This window comes from Anneissia japonica, unplaced genomic scaffold, assembly GCF_011630105.1.
Source record: "Anneissia japonica isolate Jap-2015-1 unplaced genomic scaffold, ASM1163010v1 scaffold287755_len519135_cov135, whole genome shotgun sequence".
Lineage (NCBI taxonomy): Eukaryota > Metazoa > Echinodermata > Crinoidea > Comatulida > Comatulidae > Anneissia > Anneissia japonica.
In genome coordinates, this window is record NW_022704004.1 from 474,742 (window position 1) to 485,061 (window position 10,320).

The 10,320-nt window shown below is 37.7% G+C and overlaps 1 protein-coding gene across 1 annotated transcript in view; it reads right to left on the reverse strand.

The window, feature by feature from the left end:
* The window catches only part of LOC117104567 (myosin-9-like), a 7,502-nt gene extending 1,285 nt beyond the window's left edge, over positions 1–6,217 (reverse strand). Inside the window, exons 1-3 of the mRNA XM_033245421.1 lie at positions 6,136–6,217; positions 656–2,265; positions 296–499 (exon numbers count right to left, since the gene is read on the reverse strand). Coding sequence (XP_033101312.1) covers positions 296–499; positions 656–2,265; positions 6,136–6,217 — 1,896 coding nt within the window. The remainder of the gene's footprint in view (positions 1–295; positions 500–655; positions 2,266–6,135) is intronic.
* Between the last annotated feature and the right edge of the window lie 4,103 nt (positions 6,218–10,320).

Genomic DNA, 10,320 nt, shown 5'->3' on the forward strand with positions numbered 1-10,320 from the left:
CGAAGGCCCTCCATCCAATCTCCCGTACGACTTCAATTCGCAGGACTATCGCGACATGGAAGAAATAATCGAAAGAGAAGCTGCCAACGAGGACGACGACGCCGGCGACGACGGCGGGGCAGTGACGCCGACGGGAGATCTTCCACTTTCCTCGTCCGCGTAAGGTGGAAGATCTCCCGTCGGCGTCGCTGCTCCGTCGTCGCCCTGTCTCTTATACACATCTACTCTCGACCTCCCTCTCGCTCTCTTCCAACTTCTTCGCCGACCTTCATTCCCTGTCTTTGGCAGTCTCCACTTCGCGAGTCGCCAATCGCAGATCCTCTTTGATCTTTTCGAGAATCGCCGAACGTCGGGCGTCGCCGTCGCTGCGTTCCTTGGAAGCCGTTGCCACCTTTTCCCTTTCGGCACGAAGTTCGTTTCTGAGGGAGGCGATCTCCTTGTTCGCGTTTGCAGTCGAGCGACCTTTTTCATCCAACCGTTCCTTCAGACTCTCCACCTGCTTCTCGGTCTCTTCCAGCTTCGTCGCCGACCGTCGTTGGAGGTCCTTTGCAGCCGCCGCTTCCCGGTTCGCCAGTCGCAATTCGTCCTTTATCTTCTCGAGCGTCACCGAACTTCGGGCGTCGTCGTCGCTGCGTTCCTTCACGGCTGTCGCCACCTTGTCCTTTTCGGCACGAAGTTCGTCTCTGAGAGTGGCGATTTCCTTCTTCAGGTTGGACGTTGCTCGATCTTTGTCTCTGTCGCCGAGTGTCCGTTTCGACGCACGAAGTTCGTCGTCGATACTTTCGATCCTCCTGGCGTTTGCTTCCACCTCCTCCTTAAGGTTTCTGTTCTCTCGAAGAACCTCCGAATGACGCGTTTGGTCCTTTTTCAGGTCCTCGATCGCACTCTTCAATCGCATAACCGTCTTCCGTTCCTCCTCCAGATCGGATTGCGCTCGCCGCAACTTCTCCTTCTCTCTGAGGTTCACTTCCATTTCGTACAACGACTCTTCGGGTTGCCGTCTTAACAGTTCTCGCTGCAATTCGACGTTCTTGTCGGCCATGGATTGCGCGTGCTCGTCTGCCTTTTTTGCGGCCGCCTCCACAATCCGTCTGCTTTTCACTTCCTCGTCGTATCGCTTGCAAGCCGTTTTCAGGTTTTCTTCCAAGACGTCCACCCGCTTTTCGTACATGGACATCGCTGTCTTGGCGAGCGTCGACTCTTTCTTCAGCACGCTGATTTTGTCGTCTTTCTCTTCCAACTCCTCTTCCATGTCGGCGTGCGATCTCTCTCGGTCTTTCAGTTTGCGGACGGCTTCCTGCAGCTTTTGTTGCAGCTCGCTGCCGCTCTCTTCCTGTGGCGGCTGCTTCGACTTTCTCCTCGCGGCTTTCAGATCCGATTCCAAGCGAACCACGTCTAGATCCCTTTCCTTCAGGGCATCCGTCTTTGAAGCGAGTTCTGTCTTCAGACGTTCAACCTCTTCCTCCGCGATGCTGCGAACGTCGGACGATTCTCTCAAAGCGGACATCTTCGCCTCGTGTATTTCGTCTTTTAATTTCTGTATGACGACTCTGGCTTCGGTGAGTTTTCGTTCCTTTTCCGCAAGTTTGTCCTGCACCTCGTTCAGCTTCTGGTTGCCCAGTTCCAACGTACGTTCGTTCTCCTTCGCCGATTCTCGACGGTGCGCATCGAGATCTTCAAGCGCGACAGATTTGGGAGTCGCCGGCGTCGAAGACGACGTGGGTCTCGCGTGCGTCTTCGGTTCGTCTGGGATTCGTCGAACGTCTTGAGAAGGATCCCACTCCAGATCGTCGTTTTCGTTTTCCTGAAGGAATCCAGAAGTGTACTGCTTCCAGTTCGCGTCCACCCACTTCACGTTTGGCGTCAATAGCGAACTTTCCTCGTCCGCGTAAGGTGGAAGATCTCCCGTCGGCGTCGCTGCTCCGTCGTCGCCGGCGTCGTCGTCCTCGTTGGCAGCTTCTCTTTCGATTGTTTCTTCCATGTCGCGATAGTCCTGCGAATTGAAGTCGTACGGGAGATTGGATGGAGGGCCTTCGCGGTCGCCCACTCTCCTTCCAGTTCCCGTCGTTTCCTCAGGTTCAGTGATCACGGGAAGGTCGCCGAGGGCTTCGGAATCCAACACGGATTCCGCATACTGTTGCTCCCGTTGCTGCGGTGCACGCTCCGCGGGTAACGTTGCGACTTCCAACTCAGCCGAAGTCGTCGGTGGCGTGACGAAGGCAATTTCTTCTTCGTCGTCGTACCGTTCCAAAGCGTCGAAAAGCTCTTCAGCGGCACCGGAATCTCCTCAATCCTCGGACGTCGACGGACGCTCGTCTGCACGCGACCGGCTTGAAACCCTCTATTTTAACCGAAGCAGGTTTCTGTAGCTGGCTTCCGAAAGATCGTACCGACATCTCTCTGTCGCTTCCACGCTTTTAGTCGGCGTGTCGGCGTATTTTATTTCATTCACACCATAAAAAAGTTAATTTTTCAAACTTTAGCATTATTTTAAATGAAAATCCTATAGAACGTAAATCAAATACTTCGTTTCTGGGAGTATTCATTGAAGAAACTCTAAGTTGGAAATTACACCAAAATTACGTTGCAAGCAAAATATCAAAATCAATAAGCATAATAAACAGGCTCAAGTTATTCTTCCCACGCAACACTTTAATTACTTTATACAACACTCTCATTCTCCCTTATTTGCAGTATTGTAACTTAATATGGGCCTGTGACTATTCTTCGAACCTGGATAGATTACTTAAGCTACAAAAACGTGTTGTCAGAATAATTGATTTAGCTTCATTTGCATCGCCTTCGGAATCTCTATTTAAAAAACTAAATATATTAAAAATTATGGATCTAAACAAACTACAAGTTGCGTGTTTTATGTTTCAATACATAAAAGGCCAACTCACAACCTCTATATTAGCTTTATTTCATGATTATAAACCTATACATAGTTATTGCTTAAAAAATTCAAACTCACTTTACGTTCCTTTTGTAAGACTAACCAAAAGCCAATTTTTTATTTCAGTATACGGACCGAAATTATGGAATGATACTCATGTTAAGTTTAAAAATTGCCATAGTACCCACACTTTTAGAAAGCAGATTAAGAAATATTATTTAGAAATGTACCAATCTTAACTTTATTTAAATATTTTATTTTATTTTATATATGTATGTGTATGTATATGTATATATGTATGATATTCAAACATATATACATGTACATTTGTTAAATAGCTACAGGGTAGCCTACGGTGTTCCATCATGTCCTTATCTAAACACTGCATATGTACCTTTGATGATTTATATTGTATGTATATGTATATGTATGCATAAGTGTGTATATGTTGATTTGTGTGTGTGCATTTATGTATGTGTGTGTGTGTTCGTGTGTGTGTATTTACATGAATGTATGGGGTGTATGTGTGTGTATGTTAGTGTGTGTATGTATGTATGTGTGTGTGTATATATATGTGTGTATGTATATATATATATATATATATATATATATATATATATATTTGTATATAAAATGTAGGTCTACCTGATATGCGTTTATTATTAGTTTTTTACTTTTTATTTTGTCGGGGTCAAATTGAGACAAGCTTTGCTTCTATTTTTGATCCTAATTAATTAATTTTAATGTTGTCCACTTTATTTATCACTTGATGTATTTATTAATTAATTGAATAAATGTTAATTGAATTGAATTGAATTGTCAATTCACTGCTGGATGAAGGCCTCAGTATGACTTTTCCAAAGTTTCCGGTCTTGTGCAATGATTGACCAATTACAGATTTTCCAATATTGGTCTATTTCGTCTTTCCATCTTTTCCCTGGTCTTCCCATTTTTTCTTTTTCCCAGGTAAGGTGTCCACGAGGCCAGTAATTATTAATTGAATTTAATGATACTGTACAATATAATTATGTTTCCACAGAGTAGTACAGTAATTTCTGTGCATATAATTTTACAATTGGTATTTAGATCCGATCTACATAGGCAAAAAAAATATTACTGGACTGTTCATAATTCATTTATTTCTACTGCTTGTATTCAGTGGCATTTAAATCGTTTAATATCATTTTACTGTCCTGTTGCAATGGTACAGCGTTTTGTTATTACCAAGATCGCTTAACACCTTGTATTGGATATATTGTTTGCTTGCTAGCTAACTTACACCTTTGGGTGTCTTTTAGCCTCCGGCGCTTTCGTAATACCTACAGGTTGAAAGAATGTTCAAAGAGGTTGGCGTAAACATTTGCATATTCGTCTCCGGGTATTTGGTATAGCTACATGTTATTGTTGATCAGTTTTTACCGCCAATAATATGTTTGTATTTTTAGGCCATCTCTGGCTTCTTCAATTAATCATATTGGTAATGGCTTTTCTTCGTATTTGCAAAACAGTAATAGCATGTTTTGACCTACAATTGAAGACAAAGTTTTAAAAATAATTAATAATTTTTGGAGAAAGAAAAGTCCTGATCACAATTTGGTATTGATTCTGATTTTATTAAAAGAGTTCCTGTATCTTTGTTCTTTAATTGTCATTCTATACGGGAATCGTTCCCGATTTTGTTAAAATAGCCAATAACAATATGGTTTTCAAACCAATCATATATGGCTGTGCTTGATTTTGTCAATTATATAATAAATGGGATTGATAAAGGTTTGAAAACGGTGATATTCATGGATTTAACAAAAGAGTTTAGATGGCAATGGATGGTAATCTTAGCAGAAACGTATTCTACAAGGAAAATGCAAAATAAATCAATGAAGCAAGCAACACAGGCAAGCTGTTAAAATGTGAAAAAAACCCAAAGACCATAACAAAATACTAGAGGAAAAAGCAAAACAAATACAATGTCCAGGGATATCAGCACACTTCAATCCTAACCAGTCTCATCTTCTGTTACCTAAGGAAATTAAGAATCCACCGGAGTATATTACTTGTCTTCAGGATGAAAGCATTGTTTTATTGAACACTCCACCAACATATGAAAAATTAGAAGATGTAGTTAACACAATGGAAAATGGGAAAGCCTCACTAGATATTGAAGTTGAACTTTTGAAGCTATCACTTAAATTGCCAGAATACATCTATGAAAATACTTTCAACACATCTGGAAAGAGAAAGTGACTCCTACACAATGGTGTATGAATAGGATCACTCCAATCTGGAAGAGAAAGGGGAGTGCACTTGATACAACTTCGTATAGAAACATCAATAGGTCCTCATTTTACCAAGGTAGCAATGTCAATAATTCTAAAACGTCTATGAAACACAGCTCCTACCAACGCAATTCGGATTTAGAAGAGACAGTGGGTGTAATGATGGTATATAAATGAAACAGCTTCAAGAGATTGCATTACAATCTTGAAGAAAGCTATTCACCTGCTATGTCGATCTTAGTGCAGCCTTTGATCATATCAATAGAGATTTCTTATTCAAATTACCGAGAAATAGATTTTCAATCAACCAGGATACCACAAGCCTAGATATACTGAAAAGCCTGTACAACTGTATCTATGCAAACACTGCAAACGAAGATCCAAAAAATACAAGTTCAAAACAACAGCAGGAGTTAGACAAGGTGGAAATGAAGGGCCACGTTTATTTAATCTGTACTTTGATTATGCTCTTCTTGGTTTCCGAGGCAGATGTGATGAAACAGGTATAAAAAAACTAGAAAATTGTATTCAGCATTACAAACGAAGCTATCTATCCCTTTTTCCAGTAATAACTTTTTAAGCCATGCAGCAGTACATCCCTGAATCAACTGATCCCTCACATGGGTGCTGGTATCTACACTAACATTACAATAGGTAGCCAGCCTATTTAGCTTGGTGACAAAAGAGGCTACGGTTTCGCCAGTCTCTTGCACCTTTTTCCTAAACTTGTGACGTTCATATGGTTCGTTAGTTTTGAGGGTAAAGTATTTATCAAGCTTCCTATTAGCTTTATCGTATGCGTTTAATTGCTCCTGGCCCTCAACTTCCTCGTCGTCAGGCAAAGATAAATACCGTATATCTTTTGGGGTCTTACTCCACCGGCATGCAATAGTACCGCCTATTTTTGTACGTTATTGGCAATGCCCTTGGCTGCTATTAAATAGCCTATCGCCGTTTTAAACTCACGCCACTGCGTAGTCAGTGTGGTTGGCTCCGCATCTAAATCTGACCCTGGCAAATCTTCACTAAACGTCGTAGAAACAGTCATATTTCCTCTGTTCTATAAACCGGCGTTTATCTATATATATCAAGGTTTAACCTCGTCACCAATGTTATGTCTCTCGTTCACTCACTGAGACTAATGAACAACAAAACCACATCTAAGTAATCCAAACGGGTTGTCTTTATTATCCACCATATTCACAACCACCACAACAAACTCGAACGTTCTCTGCTCCTACAATAATAGAGGGCGCTATACAACTTCGAATACATTACACGCACAGAAAAACATGGTGTAAATCAGTCACTACCAATTGGATTAAAATTCTCATCATCGTTTCTGTGGCCAAGTTCGTAAAAAGCCAACTCAGACAGCGTCGTACGACGCAGCCCAATGCGATTCATCGTCGGGTACAGTCTTGAGTCGTCGTGAGAAATATTAAACATGTCTAATATTCAACGACGCGACTGCCCCCGACGCAACCATCGCGTCTGCGTTTTACTCACACAGACCCGACGCGACAACAAATCTCGTCAAGATGCGTCGTACGACGCTGTCTGAATTGGCTTAAGACGTCTGCGTAAAATAATAATAATACAGAGTGCATACATTTTACAAGGATAATAGTCATTTCCACTAAGTCCTGCCCCTTCAATATTGTTGCTGAAGTCTCACAAAACAAGTGTAAAAACATATAGACTAGGGTAAAATAAAAAGAGGCATAGAAATCAAGTTAGGGGAGTGGAATGTTAGAGGCAGTCAGCATAGGTAGATATCCTAATTAATCTTTCCTGGCCACCCTAAACCCTGTTGACACTTGATTTTTCATCTTGTATACAAATGGTCGCCAAATTTATTTAAAATGCGAATAAAATTGGCCCTAAATAAGTTACAAATGAAATTGGAGTCTAAACACATAATTTCAAACAGGCCGCCAATTACCTAACATATGCATAAAAATGAAACTAAATACGCTACATATTCCCCTACTAAGGGGACGCGTTTTAATCATCATGGAACGAGGGGAAATATATCTTTAAACACTACGGCCAACAACATTAAGAGGACACGCTTATTAAGTGGATTAGAACAATTCTGAGTGTGCCTAATGGTCAAAGTCAATTAACATTGCATGATAAAATAATAATGCCTATAAATATAATACAGCTGTCGTTGTTTTAATTACATTTCAGCTGATTTCATATTATGAAACGATGGAGGGCTCAATCATGTGTTGACAGAGGTCAACGTCACATTCTTTTTTCGTCATTTGATGTATTTTATTGTATGTGTTACTGGGCCCTATAAAAAAGAAAAAAAACCCAATTAATTACTGTTTTGCTATAAATTTTTCTGTAGCTTATTGGTAGGTAATGAAATATAAATTAAAGACTTTTTGCCATTGTTGTTTAAAACATTTTAGGAACACCTATTTTTGGAACAATTTCTTGTTTCTTGTTCTTCAATCCCACAATGCAAGATATTTGTATAAAAAGAGAATGCGAAAATGTTAATTTAAAAAAAAAACAGGACATAATGACATAATGACACATGGTTAACATAATATAAGTGCAATAGTAATTATAAAAATATATTATTATTATTAAATTATAATAATAATAATGATAATAAAGTTGTTGTTATTGTTCTGATTTTTTCCTTCTTTCATCTAGTATATATTTTCCCTATCTTTTTGCACTGTTTTATTTTTCTGGCCGTCACTTTGGTCACTTCCCATGCTTGGAATTTTTCCGTGCTTTGCCGAAGCATAGGCCATATATCAAGGATGTGCATCCTAATATTTAGTGTCAATCTATGTTGGGGTGTGCGTGTGAAAACCAATTAAAGCGTGTGAAAACCAATTAAAGTGATTTAAGGTCAAACAATCAACACTGGATATTTCAAAAACCGTTCAGATGATCTGAATGAAAATTACAGGAAGAAGTTTACAAGGAAGAAGTTTTTTTTTTTGTGTGTGTTAGTGACGATCCAGTGAAGGGTGTAAATTTGAGGGTCTTTTCAATTTTTGAGGACCCAGACCTAAATATCTCTTTAAAAAACCAATTGGTCTAAATGAAACATTCTATAATACTTTGTAAAACATTTTTTGACGATCCGCAGTACGTTGTGGATCTGAGGACCAGTTAAAGGAAAACGTCCCAGACTACATGTTTCGAAAACGGACCAATTGATCGGAATGATGCATTCGAAAAAGTTTAACCAAGTTACAAGGAAGAAATTATTAAGTGCTGGTGACGAATCAGTCAAGTGTGTAAATAGGAGGGTCATTTCAATTTTTGAGGACCCAGACCTAAATATATCTTTAAAAAATAATGGGTATAATTTGAACCTTGTATAACAGTTTGTCAATGTCGAAAAGAAATTATTCATTTTTTGTGACGATCCGGTGTAGGGTGTAGATCTGAGAGCCATTGAAAGGAAAGGTCCTAGACCTATTTTGAAAACAGATCAACTGACCTGAATGAAACTTTCGGGAAAGTTTAACCAAATTACAAGGAAGATAGTATTATGTGTTGGCGACGAATCAGTCAAGGGTGTACAGTCGTTTCGGTCGCGCTTCGTTTCGGTCGCGCTTCATTTCAGTCGCGGTTTGTTTTCAACAAATATACGGAGCGCCAATGGAGTTTCGAAACGCTAAATTTAATATAACTAGGCCTAATTATCATTGCAAGTTCGTCAATCGGTTATCATACTTTTTTATTTATGTTTTGTTGTATTTATAATAAGTAACAACAGGCTACTTAAAAGCAAATAAAATTAATACTATTATTACTAAACTATCAATTAATATTATCCGACGGTTTTTATTTTCGTTTTGTTATGAATCCTACGCTTTCTACTGCATAACAAATACAGCAAATAAAATAAATATTAAAATATGATATGATGTTATATATATTATTATTATTATTAATATTATTATTATTACTATTATTATTATTGTTCTTTATTTACATTGTATCTGGAAAAAATAGCCAATTTGTCATTTAAATTACTGTAACATTAGTTTATTAACAATTATTTTTATTAGTATTAATTTTGTTATTTTGTTTTTATTTTCGTTTTATGAATCTTACGCTTTCTACTACATAACAAATACAGCAAATAAAATAAATACTAAAATATATGATGTTATATATTATTATTATTATTATTATTATTATTATTATTATTATTATTATTATTATATTATTTTTTTAATTTACATTGTATCTGGAAAAACCAGCCAATTTGTCATTTAAATTACTGTAACATTAGTTTATTAACAATTATTTTTATTAGTATTAAAGTTTGTTATTGTTACTATATTACTGTATAACTTGGTGCTATTTTTCTTTTTTTACAGAAACACGCAGATGTTACGAAGTTGTCCGAGTTTGAGATACGTTTTTTTGGTTCTTGCTATATATATTGATATAACTTTTATTAATGCTTGAATCAAATAAAAATCTATGGAATAAGTATAGTCAATAGATTAGTTTCGCATACGTTTTTTTTTCTTGTCTGTTACGTTTCCATTTACCATAAATGTTCTTATCATGTTATAATAATATTGTAAAGGAAATATGTATTTCCATATTTATATTTTCCATATCAAATTATCAATACATTGATAATTGCATGTGGTACATTTTAAAAGCCTTTTCATGCTTATGTTATATTCATAAGCCCGAGAAAATCACTCAACTTGCTAGGCCTATTTCTTTAGTTGCATAAGTGGAGTATAATTGTGGAATGAAACGTTTCCACATATTTATTGCCATGGTACTCTGAAGGCGAAAATGACACAAGGTTTATGATTTCTTGTTTGTTTTATTTCCATTTTTGTTACATTATTGCAAAGACAGACTTAGGTCAGATGCTAAAATAGACGACTAGCTATTTCTAGGTACAAACACGTACGCTGAAGCGCAGTTCACCACTTCACGTGTGTTCAACTACTTCATGAAACCAGTAATTTTGAATAGTCTGTATTCAAAATTCAAAATAAATGGATAACAAAATATATATGTGTTATATGATTTCATGTGTAATGTAAATAAATACTTATAAATTATATATATATATATATGTATATATATGTGTATATATATATGTATATATATATTTTATTTATATATATGTAG